We start from the raw sequence: 21,158 nt of genomic DNA on the forward strand, positions 1-21,158 counted from the left end.
CACCAGATCGGCCGCAACATGGAAGTTTATGTGGACGATATGTTGGTCAAGAGTCGCAGTGCGCAGGATCATGTATCTGATCTCAGGGAAACGTTTCAGGTCCTGAAAAAGCATAGCATGAAACTTAATCCCACCAAGTGCACCTTTGGTGTCAGTTCAGGGAAGTTCTTAGGATTCATGGTAAGCCAGCGAGGGATAGAAGCAAACCCGGAGAAGATCAAAGCTGTGATGGAGCTCACTGTTCCAAAAACTATTAGAGAAGTCCAGCGGCTCACGGGAATGATAGCCGCACTGGGACGCTTTATCTCGAAATCAGCAGAAAGGTGCTTGCCCTTCTTTAGCGCGGTCAAAGGACTCAAGGCCGCGCCCTGGACGGAGGAATGCCAAACTGCATTCGAAGGATTGAAGAAGTACCTGTCCTCCCCACCACTACTAACAAAGCCGGAGCCGGGCGAGGAGCTATTTCTGTATCTCTCCATTAGCTCTACGGCTCTGGCAGCTGTTCTCGTCCGTGAGGAACATCGCCAGCAAAAACCTATCTATTATGTCAACAAGGTTCTTCACAATGCAGAAGCGAGGTACCAGCGGGTTGAGAAATTGCCTTACGCGCTGGTAATGGCGGCCAGAAAGTTAAGGCCTTACTTTCAAGCCCATACCATAAAAGTCTTGACTGATCAGCCACTCCGGCAGGTACTCCATCGACCAGATATCTCCGGGCGACTTGTGAAATGGGCCATGGAGCTAAGCGAGTTCGATATTCGATACGTGCCTAGGCCAGCCATCAAAGCTCAAGTACTGGCAGACTTCGTGGCTGAGTGCACCATCCCCCAACAGCTCGTTGATCCTGAAGCAGTACAGCTCCCAGTTGCAGAGAGAGCAGCTCCTGAAGAATGTATAGCAGAGGAAATTCAGACAGAAATTAGGCCACCGTCAGCCGAGCAGGACGCCATAACCAGCACACCGACTTGGGAAGTATATGTCGACGGATCTTCAAATAAAAATGGCTGTGGAGCCGGCCTCATCCTCACTGGGCCTGACGAGTTCACTGCGGATTACGCCCTGAGATTCGGATTCCGTGCATCCAACAATGAGGCAGAATATGAAGCCCTCCTTGCCGGAATGAGCCTAGCAATTCAGACCGGCGCCGAGAAATTAAAAGCATACTGCGACTCACAGCTGGTAGCAAACCAGATCCAAGGGGTCTACGAAGCTCGAGACGAGCGTATGATTAAGTACCTCGCCAAGGTTCGCCAACTTTCCAGCCGGTTTGCAAGTTTCGAGGTCATCAGAGTACCAAGAACAGAAAATGCCAAAGCCGATGTGCTGTCAAAACTGGCTGCCTCTGGATATATTACTCTCGGAAGCATACACATGGAGTTCCTACAAAGGTCCAGCATCGACAGTAAAGCCATGGAAGTCATGCAGGTGGAAGATGAGCCGTGCTGGATGGATGAGATCATGGGTTATCTGCGCGATGCTAGACTCCCGGAGGATAAGAAGGAAGCTCGTAAGGTGATACAGAGAGCTGCCCGATTCTCCCTCAGTGACGACAATCTATACAAAAGGTCATATACTCTCCCATATCTGAAGTGTCTGAGGCCGAACGATGCCGCGTATGCACTACAGGAGACTCATGAAGGAATTTGCGGAGAACATCTGGGGGGCAAAGCTCTGGCGATAAAGGTGCTGCTCAGAGGACTGTATTGGCCTACTATCAGGCAGGATGCACTGGATCTGGTTAAAAGGTGTGAGAGGTGTCAGAAGTTCTCTCCCACCATCCACCAGCCCGCCGTAGCAATGACTCCAATTATTAGTCCACTCCCCTTCGCAGTATGGGGGATGGACATCCTGGGCCCTTTCCCACCGGCCTCTAGAAAGCGCATGTTCGTGGTAGTGGCGATCGACTATTTCACTAAGTAGGTGGAGGCAGAACCTCTAGCACAGATCACAGAGCAAAATGTGCAGAACTTCTTCTGGAAATCAGTAGTTTGCCGATTTGGGATTCCCCGTGCCTTGATAACAGATAACGGCAAACAGTTTGACTGCCGGAACTTTAAGAAGTTCTGCTCCGATCTGAAAATTGAGCAGAGGTTCACTTCGGTGGCTCACCCCCAGACCAATGGGCAGACGGAAGTGACTAACAGAATCCTGCTTCAGGGGATAAAGAAGAGACTGGATGAAAAAGCTGGTCGATGGGCAGATGAGCTCTATCACGTTCTATGGGCATACCGCACTACTCCTCGTACGACAACTGGTGAATCGCCGTTCAACCTCTCCTTTGGTACTGAGGCTGTGATACCAGTCGATATAGGCGCTCCGTCTCCCAGAATCACCAGCTTCAACGAGCAGCTTAACAGCGACGGGCTCCGCGCCAATCTCGACTTGCTAGAAGAGATCCGGGAAGAATCTCGAATCCGGGTCGCTGCTTACAAGCAGAGGGTATCCAATTATCACAACTCCAAAATTCGTCCCAGAGAATTCAGGACAGGGGATTTGGTCCTGAGAAAGGCAACGGTCTCCCAACCGACGAAAGTCGGAAAACTCTCCCCAACTTGGGAAGGGCCGTATCGGGTGAAAGAAGTTATCCGCCCAGGAAGCTACAAGCTAGAGACGCTGGAGGAGTACTTATTACCCCACGCATGGAACTCCGGAAATCTCAGGAGATATTATCAATAGTCGAAATGTCCGGTGTAAAAAGGTGACTTTGTAAATTTGTAAATTTGTTATTATGAATAAATAATGTTTTTTTTGCAGACTCAGTTTCACCCTTACTCATTGGAAACCCAGTTCACAAAACTTGGGTACTCACTGGAAACCCAGTTCACAAAACTTGGGTACTCACTGGAAACCCAGTTCTTAAACTTGGGTACTCACTGGAAACCCAGTTCTTAAACTTGGGTACTCACTGGAAACCCAGTTCACAAAACTTGGGTACTCACTAGAAACCCAGTTCTTAAACTTGGGTACTCACTGGAAACCCAGTTGAGCAACAGCCTTGGTCCCAGGTTATCAAAAACTAAAGGGCAAGCCGAACAAGTCACTCAGTTAACAGTTAAAGCTTACTAGAGACAAAGAAAACAGAATAGGACAAAAATGATTTCATTAATCAGAGTGTCGGGCAAATTCTATTGTGAGGGCCCATCAAATGAATGCTTTAGATCACCTAAACAATGTGGGACCCCACTGCATTTTAAGCTAGTGTGTAGATAACTTATCTCCACTTGTGTGTAGAAATCGTTTTCTCAAAAAAAAAAATGATAAATGCATTTTCAATGGGAGTTTTTCCCCCAAAAAAATCTTTTTTTTTTTATAGAAAACGTGTAAACCTACTTATGCCCTGTTTGGTTTGTGAGAATTTTTTGGAGAAGTTTTGAAAGGAAAAATATTGCCAAAATGTCCTACTTTATTTGCACACGAAAAGAGATATATAGCTTGCACCAACTTTGTTCAATTTTTACCTAGAGAGACCTTCAATTTACTATGCTCCATCGGATATGTTTTTCTTGCAATCTGAAAACAGGTCCTTGTTCCGTTTGGATACCACAAAAATTAATCCTTATTTGAACTGGAATTATTTAATCTTATTTGTAAAAGGGATCATAAGAAGGGTTGCAACTTGGGCCGGGCTCAACTCGAACCTGACGGGTTCAATCTGATTTTGGCTCGGGTTAGGGTTGGGAAAAGACAAGCCGATTTAATTTAGGGTTGGGTTAGGGTTGAGGCCTTGGCAATCCAACCCGAACCCGAGCTCCGTCCTCTAATTTTTTTCATAATTTTCTTAGGATTATGTTTTTTCCTTATATTTTTTTTGTTTGGCCCTAGATGAACGTGAACCCAACCCGACTCAACCCAAACCCAACCAGACCCTATTTGGAGGCGACCTTGGAAGCCATTGACCAACATTTCTAAAACTGTAATAGCTACAAGAAAACACCACATATTACGCATCATTAAAAAAGGGATTTGCTAGGCCATTTTGGGCAAAGCCAGTTCGCGGCTGACTTTTGCAGGTGAGCACAGCCATGTCAGATGAATTAAATGATTAAGAGCATATTTCGCTGTTCTCTCATGCAAATTTCAGCAGGGAAATGGCTTTCCGGGACCTAGCAAATGTTGACTTATTTACCCATTTTGATGGTCTCACTGGCCACTAGACTTATTTACCAATTTTGAATTTATGTCTTTTGTCTTTTAGTTTGTCCACTTTAAGCTTTTGTAGCATTTTCAAAGAAAAACTTTAATTTCCCTCCATTCTCTTTTTGTGCTTTGTGGAGACATTTAGTCCCACATTCGAAAGTGGAGGAATGGTTCATGGGTATATATTAGTTTTCACTTCATTTGCTTTGTGAATGAGAAGAGGAAAAGGGGACCTAAGCACATGAGTGGCCGAGTGGACCCGATGGGCTGTTGGCTATACCACACATGCGTACCGCCCGGCATGGCCCGGCCAACCTCACATATGGCTCGAAGTTTTTCCTCTAAATTTTATTTTTTATTTTGTTACTGCCCATGTAAATTCTCCCTTAACTTCGAGGTTATTGGTGCATAACTTCGCCGCTCTTGGTGAATAACTACGCCATTCTTAGTGAACAACTTTGTCGTCCTTGGTGAATAACTTCACCTTTATTATTAGTGAATAATTTCGAAGTTATCGGCGATATTAACTTGCATCGTTTTGGTTTTAAAACCGCCCAATAAGTGCAGCTTTATCCTTTCTTCCTGTTGGGCAACATTCAAAATTGTTTCCTTAATGTGTCCTTTAACTAAGGGATTAAGGACGCGACTTTTGTAAGTCTTTTTATGGTGTTGTTCCGTGTTGAGAGATGCACACGAACATAAACATATTTCTCTCTATTGTCTCTATTCTTCTACCTTCTAGTTCTTATTATTTTGCAAAGTTTTGGATCGTTTTCTTCTCTCATCAAGGCTGCATAAAGCGTGATCGCTAGGCATCCAGGCAGCGTGACTGCATATCCCCTAGAGCGGAGTTGTTGAATCCATAAGAGATATTTTGGAAAACCCAATTTGCACCACGACTCTTCATATGTGGGGGCGATACTGGTCTCGAGGACAGCGAATTAAGATTCATGCCTCAATTCACTGATAAGTTTATTCTTCATTGTTTTGCTGTTATTTTGTAGATCTATTACTACAATGTTATCAAAATCAGATTCTTCAAAGGTACAATCTAAAATCCCCTAGTATTCCGTAACAACAATCTTGAGACAAGTATACTGATTTTTATAAAGAGACATTTTGGATTATCCAATCATGTCTTCGACTCATGCCGGAAGACCTGAAAAGTTTGATGGATCAGATTTTATGAGATGGCAATAGAAACTCAGGTTTTTACTTACAACTCTAAACTTGAATATGTGCTATCTGTATTTATTAATAATGTAGAGGAAAATGAACATGCTAGATCTCATGTTTCTAATAAATGGAAAAAGGATGAACACATATGCAGTGGAACACATTGTAAATGCTTTAAATAATAAATTGTATGATAAATCTGCAAAAGAACTTTGGGAACCCTAGGGAAGAAATACCTAGTATAGGCTGCAGAATCTAAGAAACATGTCATAAGTAAATATTTCAGATTTATGATCGTGGATGAGAGATCCGTAACGGATTAATTGAACGAAATTCAATTGATCATGGTTGTCGTTATATGAGAACTCATGGAATTTTATAGTGGTGATGAATTTCTCTTGCATTATATGTTTTGCGAAATGACTATGACTATCAAAGTTGTTTGCTTATGTTAAATTGCATACTTGATCCATCTGTTATAGGACGCTTGTCCACACAATGAGTATTAGCTCATTCCTTAAATGTCATTTTTTCAGATTACGGGGAATAGATATAGATACGCGGAATGGGAAATGGGATGATGAGTGAGGATTTACTTGGTTTGGACATTATTAGATTTATTTATCTTATTTCCAGCATTGATAGAGACAAAAAAATTTGTTAACGAATTTATTTATTGAGGACATGATACTTGCAAGGGGGCCCTTGCATAAGGAGGCGGAGAAGGAGAAGGGCTCTTGATTGGATCCACATCATTTTTGGTAACCTTTCAAAAAACAGATGAGAAAGTAAATTGGGTTGCACTTTAATGACGTGGATCCAATCAAGAGCCCTTTTCTGTCTCTTTACGCAAGGGCGCCCTTGTATCTATCATTCCTCTTATTTATCATTGGTTGAACCTGAAGAGAGTTCTTAATTTGGAATTTAGTGAAGGACTTACTCTTAATTAAAGGGATCCTGGATTTTAGTTGCTCCAAAAAGATTTTGAGTGGTTAAAGATAAATGAATATAAATTCCTCGACTTGCCCTTTTTTATCCATGATCTAAAGCTCCATCCTCCATGTAAGAGAGACATGGCTCTCGTCTTACCACCCCCTTATTCTTTCAAAGGAATGGCTTCAAGGGTTTTTAACTCAAGGCCTCGAACTCGCTATTTAAATCCCAAACCCCCGTATCCTGTTTGTAAAGCCTCATGGCAAGAGGTCTGCTTTCTATCTGCTTCTTCTTCCCTATTTGAAAGGGTTTTGTTCTCTCTCTCTCTCTCTCTCTCTCTCTCTCTCTCTCTCTCTCTCGATTTTGATTTCAATCTCGGACTCTTGTTGTAGCTTGCTGGGGTTCTAATATTCTCTGCGATTCCTTTCACTGCCGTGAAAGCCATTGCCAACAGTTCCATTGGAGAGGCCCTACAGAAGAGGTTACAGAGCACCAAGAAGGTTGCCATGGAGGATTCATCCAAGTTCAAGGCGTTGGCAGAAAGTGCTAGAGAAGAGAGGCAAGTTGAGGGTTTTTCAGTGTTGATTGTTTGATTTGAATTTTTTTTTCTTTTATATTTCTTGGGTCTTCTTTGTTTCTTGAATGGGGATTGGTTTAGGGGTTCTGGGTTTTGGAAAATGTGGGAATTTACATTGCCTTTTGTTTACACACCCCATAATTCAAATTTTGAAATCAATTATTGCCTTTATGATCAGGCACCCATTTAGGCGTTTGGCATAATTCATTAGATTAAAAATATATTAGGATTTGTATACAGGAAACACAAGAACTCAAGAAGAGAAGAGGGTGTCTCCCTCAACTTTTATTTAAAATTAGATTAAAAACTCAATAATCATAACAAAGCCAGCCAGCGCCCCCAACCCCCCCCCCCCAAAAAAAAAAAAAAATCCTAATTCGTGCATTCATTTATAATAGCAGCATTTAGATGCAAAAAGAACCATAATCCAACAATAACTTGTCTTGGAAAAGAAATATATTCAAAATAAAAAATGCTAGAGATAACTTTCATAGCTATTATTTCGAACATCCTTCAATTGATTTCCAGATCAGTCAATTTACTACTAAACACCACAATTGATGGATTGGAGTTTCAATCGGTGGATTGCGTCTTCAACATGGTAAAACATGCGTTTCTTCTTAAACCATTGATGGGTTTATTCTTAGCATGATTCAGAACCTCTATGTAATCATGTCCCACCTGATCTGCATCATTCTCTCTAGGTTGAGAGGAGAACTCGTCCTCAAGTTCAACTCTTATTCTTTCGTTGAATCTCCATGATAAGGAGCTAGGTGCTTGACGTTCAACACATCAAGAGTAAGATTATGGCTTGGAAGGTTCAATCGGTTGGCATTGATGTTGATCTTTTCAAGTACTTCATAAGGATCAATCTTCCACGGACTGAGTTCACTACATTAAGCACTCAGGGAACAATCTTTATTGAGGATGACCCAAGCAAAATCTCCCACATCAAACACTACTTTCTGGCGATGTTTGTCCACATGATTTTTCACGTGAGAATCAATCTTATGAGGTTTAGCATCAACATTTTTGTATTACAATATACACGCTTCATGTTTGGTACCAGAGCAAGATCAAGGCAGATTTAGAATTAAATTCGAATGCCACCTCAGATGGATTGAATTTCCATAATCTGTTTGTAGACCTAATGAATGCAAATTTGGCTTCGAATAAAGCATTATTCTTGAATTCTTAGGATTGCTCCCAAGAAGGCTACAAAGAAAATGACCAAGGCTTCAATTCACAACATCCTTTTTCCCATCGATATGTGGATGACAAGTGCTACCAAATGAGAGTCTGGTGCAAAAAAGTTTTCAAAGACTTAGCCAAAAGTTGAAGTAATGGAACTTGACACATCGTTTAGGTGAACAATCTCATGGAAGTATAAAGAAGTGATATGTGATGCATCTATTGTCTTCTGAGAAGCTATAAGATGCCTCATCGTTGAAAATCGATCAACTACTAAAAATGCCGAATCCATACCTCTTTGTGTTCTTGTATGACTCAAGACAAAATCTATACTCTTATCTGTCCATCGAGCTTCTGGCATAAATAACGACGTATAAAGTCTGGGATTATTTGTGATTCTCTTCGAGGTTGAGCACGCATGGCATCATTCAACAAATCAAAACACTTCCTTGTGAATAGATGGCCCAAATGATTCTGTGGCTATAAGTTGTATAGTCTTATCTCTCCCAAAGTGTCCTTCCCCATGCAGCTCTTGGATGATTTTGACCTGTAGAGTATTTTAACACAATTGATTTTCTTTAAATAGGAAACCATCTTGAACGCTCAATTTGTGCTTCAATATGAAAGTGAACTCTTGTAAATAATCAGCCTACTTTGCATGTCTTGAGCTATGCTTTATAGGCTATTACTAATATTCAAGGATTCATGATTGAAATAATAGACAAAGTCTCTTTCAATCAAATAGTGGCTCCAATGTCGTAGAGTTTGCACCACGGCGTTAAACTCGTCATTTGTGGAATAGTGTAATTTGGCACAACTAAACTTCTCACTTTAATAAGCAATGAGCGACCTTTTTGATAGAGTAATGCACCCAAACCAACATTAGAAGCATCAATGAGCGACCTTTGAATCATTTGGATCATGAACGTGCCACTACTTCAAAGGTCGTGAATTAGGGATCTTTTAGTGTTCTCCAGTTTTGACAAGATATAAGGTTATGTTAAACTAAAGTATAAAAGATAAATAACGCCTCTCTCCAACAGCTTAAGCTTCTGGAGAAGTTGGTAAGTTAACATGGTATCAGAGCCAAAGGTCTCGAGTTCAAACTTCCCGGGTAGCAAAAATCCACATGCGATGGTCGGCCCAAAGTGGGACCACATGTGTCACGTGTTTGCCAAGTGGGCCACACGTGCGGGGGAGTGTTAAAGTATAAAAGATAAATAACGCCTCTCTCCAACAGCTTAAGCTTCTGGAGAGGTTGGTAACTTAACTGGTTAGTCCCCTTCTGTTTAGGGCATGTTTGTCAACTGGTTTTTTGAGCTGTGTCTCGGCATTCTCAATTATCAGATGCATGATGAGCCTTGAAATCAGTAGGGTTGATTCATCATGATAATCCAAATACCAGACATTCTTTTTGTCTTTGCTTTTAGATGTGTCTCTACACAATCCTTCCTATGGTTTGCCGTGCTTTTGGTCCTACTTTGTTATAATACTTTTATTTATTCATTTCTTTGCCCAAATAAATAAATTACAAGCAAAGTTAAAGCATGAACACTTCCCCTCTCCTGCTTCCCTGCAACCGCACACCCACAATAAAAAAACTACATCTCCAAGGAGAGGAGCAGCCAAGACAGTAAAGAATTAAAAGTTTTGTATTCAACCCCATATTTGCTAATATTGGTGCTATTGTTTGCTTCCCTACACATGAGGCTTTCATGTGATTGGCTTTCAATTACCCTATTTCATAATTTTTTATCAAAATAAGAAAAAAGATTGGTGTATTGCCAAGTCAACTTCATTCCTGATAGTTATAACCAACGAACTATTTGAGAAAGCACCATAACTGTTCTGAATGTTAAACTCTGCTTTCTGCCACACCTACATGTACGAAACTGAAAGAGCAGAATGTGCATCTCTAAAGTCTTAAAAATTAAATGAATATTTGGATATTATCTGAGTAACTTATTTTTTTTGTTACATTTAATGACATAACACTTAACCATTGTTCAGTTTTTGGTATCGAAAGGAGCGCCCTCTCTGGCTTGGTCCTATCCCTTACGAGTATCCTGCGTACCTCACTGGAGAATTTCCTGGTGATTACGGCTTTGATCTCGCAGGCCTGAGCAAGGATCCTGTTGCCTTCCAGAAATATTTCAAGTACGTAAACTATGCTATTAGGGAAGTGATATTTACGCCCCTTTAGATCACTAGGGACACCCAACGCCAGTCTACAGGGGCAATCAAACCCACTGATTTTTCTGACATCAAGTACATTAGCCCCCCTTTCATCATTGATACACTGACCGTGGGTGTCCCTGGTGATCAAAAGGGGCGTAAATATCACTTCCCTATTTTTTGTTCATCTTTAATTACCCACTAACACGTTGAACATATTACATCCTTCTCATCACCATCGAAAAGGCAGTTGGCACTGAACCTTATAACTGATATGGAGATAGGAACCAATTTGACCATCTCTACTGATCAGATCAACCTGAAATAATTATGCTTGTATGAAATTCATTGACAAAACAATTTCAAGATGCCCATAGACTTGCCAAACCCAACATTGAAGTTTTCAATATTCCAAGACGAAAATTCTAAGTTCTGTTACCTCCCTGCAGCTTTGAAATACTTCATGCTCGTTGGGCTATGCTTGCATCACTTGGTGTTCTTATTCCAGAATTGTTAGACCACTTTGGCATTGTGCACTTTGTCGAACCTGTGTGGTGGCGAGTTGGCTATGCAAAGCTTAAGGCAAATATCTATGCGGCATGATAATTTATGAACCTGGGAAAATTTTCAATTAAACTTTAATATATTACTCAATAGTGGTTTCATTTACATCTATTTGTGTGATCTAATGATGCTTTAAGGACAGTGCATTCCAACTTGAAATCCTTCACTCATTATTTTCTTCCAAAAGTAAAATCACTTGGCATATTTCATCTGTTGGGGGGAGGCTATGGAAAGTAGTGGGTGGGTGGGAGACAAGTGTGAGTTCTAACTTGAAACCCTTCTTCCTCAAAGATTCCGTGGTGTGCCTTAGCCCTTCTTGATTTTTTTCGATTCTCTTCTCTAATTTCTCCAATCAAGAGGGATTTGACTGACATCCTTAAAGTTTGTTGGTTGTCAATGTATAACCTTGAATAACTGGTTGGTTTCAGGTGTACTGTTTCTGATGAAGCATCTTCTATTGTCATTATTAAACGAAAATGACCCACTGATATAGTTTGTCAATTTCCAATGCTTGAAATGACGTCTTAGTCATGCTTTTCTTAATTACTATTTTCCAGCGTATCCACAACCTTCACGGCCCATCTATAGATTAATTTATGACATCATATTTGTAAATTTAACCAATATAAATGTTTATATTAGTTGCATAGGCTCTTATAGATGGCTAGCTACAAAATTTAATATATAATATAACGGAATATGTAATTATAATTGCATATCTCTTTCCCTCCCTCACCTTAAATGTTACCGTGGTGGTAGCACCCAATATCGAGTGCTAGGATATAATGTAAGCCGTGGTATGTTGAATGTTCTGTTATGGTGGAGAGCTTTCTAAAGAACCACCGAAGTTGGAGCCACAAAAACTCCGGTTTCAATCTCATTGTGTGAAAATTGCATGGACATGTTCAAAGCGTAACATTCCCAAAAAAAAAAAACATGTTCAAAGTGCACATGAAGTGTTTTGCCCCTTCTCTGTAAGGCGGTAGGTTCAGTTAATGCCTAAGGTAGAGCACATAGCTGATAATATTCCTTTGAAGGGTTAGTGATGGAAAACTAGCCCCAACTGCCATTGCAAACTGCACTTTTCAGCATTTTGTTAGGTTAGGACTTTAATTTCACTCATGCACCAACTTCCATTTATTGTCTGCCATTGTGACAATCCAATGCATGGGTTCTGATTTCAGTGATTCAGAATAGATAATGTTCTGGATGGTTAATAGGTAATTGTTAAAAGTTCAAACTCATTGCTCGTGAAACTGTACTTTACATTGCTTGGAGATGCTTATACAATCACACAAGGCAAGATGAATTGCCATAGAAAAGGGTTTCCCCGCAGAGTCAGTACAAAAAACAGAACAAGGAAAGAGGAATCAGGAAGCCCATTCAATAATCATAGGGGAACTTCGTCCCCTAATACAAGATGCCTTTTAAACATCCACTCTCCGCCAACTCACCTACTATCTCATTAGTTGAGCTTGGTTTAATGATTGAACTAGGGGTTGATGGATCTCCACAGAACAAGAACTTCCAAGATGTAAACCGCTAGCCTCGATGAATCCAGTGATGAGGGCATGTGAAATGCCGAGTTTTGTTCTAGATTTTATTGTTACGGCTTCTCCGTAAGATTTTTTAGCAGTTGCAACCCAAGTTCCATTTCAATATAGTTCTGACTATCCTTACTGTTTACTTTCATGAATTTATCAACTTTAGCTATCAATACTCATTGATATTGTTATATAAAATTATTGTCATATTTGGTCACTTCTAATGAAGAATTGACTAAGATCTGCTGCTTGGTTAAACAGTTGCAAGTGAAGAGTATTATTACTGACTGAGCAATTTTCTTTTGTAATCAGGGTGATACTCTCGACTACCTCGGCATTCCTGGGTTTCACATCGCCAGAAGCCAAGGAGTAAAGGTCCCTGTAAAAAAGAGTTTATGAATTTTTCCTTCTAAAATTTAGGGTTGCAACAGAAGTCGATTTTTGAAAATGTCTGGTTAAAAGATTAGGGTTACAATAAAAATTTTGTGTTACAACAAAAAAAGTTCTATATAACAAAAAATACTGACAAGACAAAAAAAAAATGACAAAGAGGGGATGGACCTATTTGCAAAAAAATAAAGAAGATTACTAATGATTGAGAGGTAAAGAAATAATAACTAGATTACCCATAGGAGAGCTTGGAGAGTCCTAAGAAAAGGATAGTTCGACGGTATTCAAAATCTCTCAGATAACATGTTGAGTCTGCATGAATCCAGTGCCCTAATCCAGGCATGTGAATTGTAAAAAAACAGTGAAAAAGAGATTACACATGAATTTACAGCTCATTTGTATCTGTACTTACAATAGAAAGACCATTCTGTTTTGGTAAACATTAATCCTTTTGCTAACAAATTAACAATAAAAAGATGATGATCTTAAAAGCGAGCTGAGCAATCACCACCCGATATCTGACTCCAATAAGATGTTTTGGCCTTTCAAACTATCTTTCGCATCACCTTGACTGCTGTTGTAGCGTCCTGATGGTTCATCAAGCAAATATTTGCTCTCTTCAAGATTCAGTGCAACCCACGGGTGCACATCTGGCCTTCTTAACTGATCGAGCTCCGCAACCACCTCTCTCATTGTCGGCCTTTCTGCTCCTCTCATTCTCAGGCACCTTTCTGCAATATTAGCAACTGCATATAGTTGCTCTCTTCCTCCTTCATCCACAATTCGTTTCTCCAAGATTTGAAAGAGACGGTTTTCTTTCATTGATGAAATGAAATACATAGAAAGATTTATGCCTTCCTCGGACCGCTTGGTAGAAACGGGCTTCTCCCCTGTTAAGAGCTCCAGAAGAACCACTCCAAAGCTATAGACATCACTCTTCTCAGTTAATTGACTTGTTTGAAAGTATTCTGGATCCAAGTACCCCAGGGTCCCTTGCACTAACGTGGTTATTTGAGTATAATCCAAAGGAACCAATTTCGAAGCTCCAAAATCAGACACTTTTGCTGTGTAATTTTCATCTAGTAGTATATTGGTAGATTTCACATCTCTATGAATGATTGGAAAGGAAGCTGCAGAGTGCAGATAAGCAAGAGCACTTGCAGCTTCAGCAGCTATTCTCAAACGATTTTCCCATGAAATGGATGATATATATCCCTCATCATGGACATGGTGGGAGAGGGTTTCATTGGAGACGAATTCATAAACAAGTAACGGAACTTGAGTCTCTAAGCAACAACCCAACAACTTCACCACATTCCTATGATTGATCTGTAGAAGAATGGAAATCTCATTTATAAACTGGTTGATTTGGATTCCATCGGCTACTCTAGACTTCTTAATGGCAACTATTCTATGGTCTGATAAAATGCCTTTGTAAACTGTACCAGAACCCCCTCGACCAATGATTCTGCTTTGGTCATAATTGTCAGTTGCCCTTCTGAGCTCCTCTTCAGTAAAGATCTTGGCGGTCTCCGTAACATTTTCATTGGTAGAAATTCTTTGTTGTAATAGCATACCTCCATTTTGTTGGAAGAATTTCTCTTTCAGTTTGATGAGCCTTCTTTTCTTTATTCCCCAATATAACCAAGAACTACTAACCAGTAGAAACAAAAGGCTAACACATACACCTACATCAACACAGGAGAAGAGTAAGTTGTTGAAATATTCTCCTTATCGGAATTGAAATGGTCCCATCTGTTTCCCACCAATGTGAAGCGGTTGAGCTCCATTTCTAAATCTCCAAAAGGACACAAAGAAGGATCTCATCTATTGTAATATGTGTACTAAGTGAGTGAAAAACAATCCTCATTATCCAAATAACATGTGGGATTGTATAGGCAATTTGGCAAAGCAATTTCCCAGCCCATATTTTTCAAGAGAGAAGTGCTGCACTAAGTGAGTGTGAGAAACAATCCTCATCATCCGAATAACATGGGATTGTATAGGCAATTTGGCAAAATAATTTCCCAGCCCATCTTTTTCAAGAGAGGTGTCACCTCATGAAGTAATTTGGGAAAACAAATTTAGCTACGAGGTGGGTCTTCTCTATTGAAAAGATGAATGGCTTTAATTGGCTAAACAGTCTTGACTAACAAAATACTTTGTATTTCACGTGTAGAGTCTAATTTATATGAAATATATACATACATATGTACATACCATTTATGTGTGTATATGTTAATGATATCGGCACTGCCATGCTTTGATAATGGGGTGAAATCACCATGTTTTCCATTAGGGAAATGATTTATGCGCTCCAATGTTTTGATAAACATGCGCTCACTTGTTTGTCATGTAGAATTTAAAGAGTTTTAAGAGCTTTTTGAGAACCGTAATATCCTCAGACATCCCTTTAAATACTACACGACAAACAAGTGGAGCGCATGTTTATCAAAACACTGGAGTGCAAGAATCATTTCCCTTTCCATTATTTAGCCGATTGTCAAAGGTCAACACAATTCCCAAAAAGCTCTCAGAAGCCAATTAAGAATGGAAAGACAAGGTGATTTCACCCAGCACAGTTGTGCCAATATCAGCAGCCTATATATAAATATGCAGGGAAGTGATATCAGCACAACCATGTTTTGATAATATATGCAAACTTACCTTGTCCTAGGCTATTGATATCCGCACTAAAATGTTTTGATAAAGAGCCAAACATGCCTTGCCTTTACTATCTAAACGGCTGTAAAAGGCTATTACAATTCACAAAAAGCTCTCAGCAGCCAATTAAATATAATAACAGACAATTAAGCTCGTACCAATTTAGGGGTGCAACTCGGGTCGGATTCAACCCGAAAAAAATCACTCGTCGGGTTGTGTTTGAGTTCGGTCAAGTTTGGGTTGAGGAAGTGAAGCCTGAGTCAGGTCGTGTTCGGGTTGACCCGATCAGCATCAAAACTAGACATTTAAAAAATAACTGAACCAACCCGACTTAACCCCACCCGAATCAGGAAATCGGGTTGGGTTCGGGTTGTGAAATTAATTTTTCGGGTTGGGTCGGGTAAGCCTTCATTGGGTTGAGAGTCAGGGAGGGTTCGGATTGACGGTTAAGAGTTTCAGGTTGGCTTCAACCCGACATGATCTTGCACCCCTGTGTACCATTCGCAATATGTGTTCGTGTAACATATTTTATTTCAACACGAAAACAGTACATGCCACGGGTTATGATGATCCTATGGATCTGATTTTTGGTACACACCCTATCTATGGAAGGGCCTTCCAAATGAATGCTTTGGATCACCCAAAAATGTGAGCCCATATGATTTTTCTGCACTTGAGAGCAGAAACAGTTTTTCTATATATATGAGTGGGCTACGAATTGACTATAGTGAGCAGAGATAGACATATCTCCACGGCAAAATCGTAACTACTCAGAGTACATGGAACAGATACGGTTGATGTTGGCCACACCAGAATAAAGAAGGGTAGTCTGATCTCAGACATGCTTCAATGTTGGAAGAAGCATCAAGGGACTAGCAATATGAGATGCTCTGCCAAAGTAGTGTACGGACTAGGGCATCCTCTTGTTCCAACCTATCATAGGTAGGATCAATAGCAGGAGTGGAGGACCCTCAAAACGAAAAATGACATTTTATTTTTCCAATTGTGTACAAAGTAGGTAAGACCAGGGACCCTCAGATTGGTAACACAATTCAAAATGGATTGTGACATAGGCTCCGAAATTAGGATCTGAAAAGCACTCCGAAAAGGATCCCCATTAAGGATTTAAACTGATCATGACGAAGACAAAGGTGGGTCTGTTGGAACCCCTCTTACACAGTCTCTTTATACAAGATGTTTTCATTGAATGTTACAATTCCCAATGAGCTAAATTTTGGTCAAAACGAAGAAAATTCTAAACAAAGAGAGAGGGAAGATACACTAACAAATCGGTGGAAATTTATATTTGGGATTTTCTAGGGACCATCGCAGAAATTCATTTCCCAGCTGGCTATTGCATGTGAAAGCAGCCACGTTTGGGATGGTCCCTAGCAAAACCTTCATACTTTTCTAAAAAATACAGAAATGGGCCTCAACCTTGAATTATATTGAAGCATTTTATTTGAAGAGTAAGTGCGATTAGGAAGGAGATTAAGAAAGGATTACCTATAACAACTTGGATGGTTGGAAATACGTTGGCAATGCAACCATCTCCATCTATCCCATAATCGCCATGTTTGCCCTTTGGGCAGCTACAAATATAACCAGATCCATCTTTCTTATTCTCGCAATCCCCTCTTTTGCAGGGATTTGGAACGCAGTCATTAACATCTACAACGCCATCACAAGCAATTACAGCTTTCGTCAGAGAGAGAGAGAGAGAGAGAGAGAGAGAGAGAGAGAGAGAGAGAGAGGGAGATGAGTAGAGAGAGAGAGAGGAGTACCTTGACAATCACCTGGAAGGTAAGCGTTCCCTTTGAAGCCCGGAGGGCAATCGCAATTAAACCCACCGCTGTCCGAATTGATACAGTTACTTTTCAAACCACAATTATAACTAAAAGGGTTTCTCCGGGCTTGTTCACACGTTTCTTTCCCTACCGCCCAGTCTAGTACCATTGGGTATTTTTTTGTAACTTCATCTGTGAAGTTTTGAACGGATAGAAGTGGAGTGGAGAATTCGAAGTGAGCCTTTTCAACTATAAAGGCATAGCTACATAGGCTGAAACTCTCGGTGCGTTCGCTGAGACTTTGAAGGGAGAATTCAAAGAACTTGCGACCCTTTGGGACGGCGGCTTGGCAACAGCCAACACCTTTGCATGACCCGTTGTTCAAACTCTCTTCGCTTGGGCAAATTGAGGCACATCCAGTACTGAAATCTGTAGTATTGTCGCCTCCACCGATGTAGGCGATGGTATCACAACCAATGGCAGTGAAACTGTTTCGTGTATCAGAAAATGTGTAAAATGATCCTTCTAAACTAGTAAACTTCTTACCAGATCCATTGCGGATCCATGTAGAATTAAATTGGGATTCATTGCGCCTTGGGCCCAACTCTGAGTAACAGTCCCATACCATCAAACCAGCAATGCGTATTTGCCCTTCTAAACAAATTTCAAGAACCTCAAAGTTACCAAGGAAAGGCCTTGGAGGGTTGAAGGATGTATTGCAGTTTATTTGCAAGCCTTCAACGACACAGTTGGGATCATCTCCGATGCCAAAAGGGTAAGGAATGGCGACATGACCGCATCTATCTGTACAGCCAGGTTTTCCTATAGAAGTTGCTAATGCTGTTGTTAGCAACAATAGCTGAAGCAACACATGAAATACCATTTCTTTTGTTTTTCTACCTTCTAAAATCTCCTCTTTGATTAAATAACAAGAAAGAAGCCCGGCTTATATATATATATATATATATGAGAATAGAGTTCCTAAGGTGTCACCTCATATAGCTTATATGAGGTGGCGCTTAAAAACATAAGGGGCCTACTTTGTTTGGATGATCCAAAGCATTCATTTGATAGGCCCTCACATAGATAGGGTGTGCCCAAAAAATGAACTTCATAGGATCATCCTAACCCGTCCATTTGTGGAGGTTGAAATGGATGGGTATAAACCTCCATAAATTTGCCTATTTTTAACCTCCACAAATGGAAGGGTTAGGATGATCCTGTGGACCTGATTTTTTGTAGGCACCATATCCATCTAAGGGCCTTTCAAATGAGTGGTTTTGATCACCCCAAAAATGTGGGCCCCTTATGTTTTGTGAGCGCCACCTCATATAAGCTATATGAGGTGACACCTTAGGAACTCTATTCTCTATATATATATATATATATATATATATATATATATATATATATATATATATATATATATATGTGTGTGTGTGTGAGGAAACTGTTGGTGCGCTTAAGCTCACCATACTTATGGTGAGCTTAAGCGCCCCAATCACATGGGGGCCCACTTTGTTAGGTGATCCAAAGCATTCATTTTAAAGTCCCTTACATGGATAGTCTGTCCATTTTTGTCCTCCACAAATGGAGGGGTTAGGATGATCCTATGGAGCTGATTTTTGGTACACCCCCTATCTATCATAAGGCCTTTAATATGAATGCTTTGGATCACCTAACAAAGTGGGCCCCCATGTGATTGGGGAGCTTAAGCGCATCATAGGTTTGGTGTGCTTAAGCTCACCAACAGTTCTCTCTCTCTCTCTCTCTCTCTCTCTCTCTATATATATATATATATATATATATATATATATATATAAGTGAAGCTACACATACGTGTAGCTAACTTAGCTACACCGACGGCTTAAAATACAGTGGGCCCACATTATTTGGGTGATCCAAACCATTCATTTGATAGGACCTCACATTGATAGGGTGTGCCCAAAAAATCAGCTCTATTGGATGATCTCAACACTTCAAACTGTGGAGGCAAAAATGGACAGATTTGTGAACGTTTTTACACGTCCATTTTTTCCTCCACAAATCATAGGGTTGGGATGATCCTATGGAGCTCATTTTTTGGGCACACCCTATCTATGTGAGGGCCCATCAAATGAATGGTTTGCATCACCCAAACAATGTGGGGCCCACTGTATTTTAAGCAATCGGTATAGCTAAGTTAGCTACTCGTATGTGTAGCTAAGTTTCCTCTATATATATATATATATATATATATATATATATATATAGAGGAAACTGTTGGTGAGCTTAAGCTCACCAAACTTTTGGTGAGCTAGCTTGCCCAATCACATGGGGGGCCACTTTGTTAGGATGATCCAAACCATTCATTTTAAAGGCCTTATGATAGATAGGGGGTGTACCAAAAATCAGCTCCATAGGATCATCCTAACCCCTTCATTTGTGGAGGACAAAAATGGGCAGATTTGTGTCTGTCCATTTTTGTCCTCCACAAATGGAGGGGTTAGGATGATCCTATGGAGCTGATTTTTGGTACACCCCCTATCTATGATAAGGCCTTTAAAATGAATGGTTTCGATCACTCCCCAAAATGTGGGACCCATGTGATTGGGCAAGCTAGCTCACCAAAAGTTTGGTGAGCTTAAGCTCACCAACAGTTTCCTCATATATATATATATATATATATATATATATATATATATATATATATATATATATATAAAGGAAACTGTTGGTGCTCTTAAGCTCACCAAACTTATGGTGAGCTTAAGCGCCCAATCACATGGGGGCCCCTTTGTTAGGACGATCCAAAGCATTCATTTGAAAGTCCTTATCATAGATAGGGTGTGTACCAAAAATCAGCTCCATAGGATCATCCTTACCTCTCCATTTGTGGAGGACAAAATGGACAGACAGTATTTGTCCACAAATCTGCCCATTTTTGTCCTCCACAAATGGAGGGGTTAGGATGATCCTATGGAGCTGATTTTTGGTACACACCCTATCTATGATAGGCCCTTACAAATGAATGGTTTGGATGAAACTTATGGTGCGCTTAAGCTCACCAATCACATGAGTCCCACATTTTCTGTGGTGATCCAAACCATTCATTTGTAAGGCCCTATCATAGATAGGGTGTGCACCAAAAATCAGCTCCATAAGATCATCCTAACCCCTCCATTTGTGGAGGACAAAAATGGGCAGATTTGTGGACAAATAATGTCTGTCCATTTTGACCTCCACAAATGGATGGGTTAGGATGATCCTATGGAGCTGATTTTTGGTACACACCCAATCTATGTAAGGGCCTTTCAAATGAATGCTTTGGATCATTCTAACAAAGTAGGCCCCAATGTGATTCGGCGCTTAAGCTCATCATAAGTTTGGTGAGCTTAAGCTCACCAACACTTTCCTCTATATATATATATATATATATATATATATATATATATATAAAAGAGTGAGTTTATGAGGGATTTCATCTCTTTCTACACTTCAACAAAGAAAGAAAATGTCAAGCAAGGATTCAAGAGTAACACGCATTGGATAAACACGACACGGTGGCATGTTAATTACCTTTGCGCAGCGGCCGGGGAGGAAAAATTCATGGCAAGGGTCCCACCACAATCGCATCATAAACACCAATGTCAGAACCTTTTTCTCCATAACGTTGGTTAAAATCCCAAGAATTCCCCTCTCTTCCCCTTTACCTATTGGTTTAAAATCCCGCACCATTTACCCTTTTCAAGAAAAGAGAAGTATCACCAATATTAATAACGTGTATTTCCAACTACCCATTTAATTTGATAAACACACCCTTATCAGTAGTGAGAAAATTCTCCTCTTACGTGTGGACTGTATACATTACAGCAACTGGCTAGACAAAATGAAAGAGACATCAGAGAAGAAAGTTATATATGTTAGGAATTCTAGACACATGAATTTAATGGCAATGCTCCACCACAATCGCATCGTGAACACCAATGTTACCACATTTTTCTCCATCTATGCTAGTGGCGCCAATGGGGTGCCAAACAT

The 21,158-nt window shown here is 40.3% G+C and overlaps 3 protein-coding genes across 3 annotated transcripts; 2 read left to right on the forward strand and 1 right to left on the reverse strand.

The window, feature by feature from the left end:
* Positions 1–228: 228 nt before the first annotated feature.
* On the forward strand, positions 229–2,676 carry LOC143865077 (uncharacterized). Its single transcript, XM_077375779.1, has 3 exons — positions 229–972; positions 1,591–1,747; positions 2,201–2,676. The coding sequence occupies exons 1-3, from the start codon at positions 229–231 to the stop codon at positions 2,674–2,676; spliced, it is 1,377 nt and encodes a 458-aa protein (XP_077231894.1).
* A 3,621-nt stretch (positions 2,677–6,297) lies between these two features.
* Positions 6,298–13,082, forward strand: LOC143850689 (chlorophyll a-b binding protein 7, chloroplastic-like). The gene is made up of 5 exons (XM_077359913.1): positions 6,298–6,515; positions 6,639–6,805; positions 10,025–10,171; positions 10,639–10,771; positions 12,610–13,082. The coding sequence occupies exons 1-5, from the start codon at positions 6,387–6,389 to the stop codon at positions 12,694–12,696; spliced, it is 663 nt and encodes a 220-aa protein (XP_077216028.1). The 5' UTR covers positions 6,298–6,386; the 3' UTR covers positions 12,697–13,082.
* Positions 13,001–18,069, reverse strand: LOC143850642 (wall-associated receptor kinase 2-like). The gene is made up of 3 exons (XM_077359864.1): positions 17,136–18,069; positions 16,858–17,022; positions 13,001–14,375 (listed from the first exon to the last, which is right to left on the reverse strand). Exons 1-3 carry the CDS (start codon positions 18,019–18,021, stop codon positions 13,192–13,194), a joined length of 2,235 nt encoding a protein of 744 aa, XP_077215979.1. The 5' UTR covers positions 18,022–18,069; the 3' UTR covers positions 13,001–13,191.
* Positions 18,070–21,158: the final 3,089 nt, after the last annotated feature.

The sequence above is a fragment of the Tasmannia lanceolata genome, unplaced genomic scaffold (assembly GCF_043159265.1).
Source record: "Tasmannia lanceolata isolate RefF3 unplaced genomic scaffold, GAP_Taslan_0.1 ptg000003l, whole genome shotgun sequence".
Classification (NCBI taxonomy): domain Eukaryota; kingdom Viridiplantae; phylum Streptophyta; class Magnoliopsida; order Canellales; family Winteraceae; genus Tasmannia; species Tasmannia lanceolata.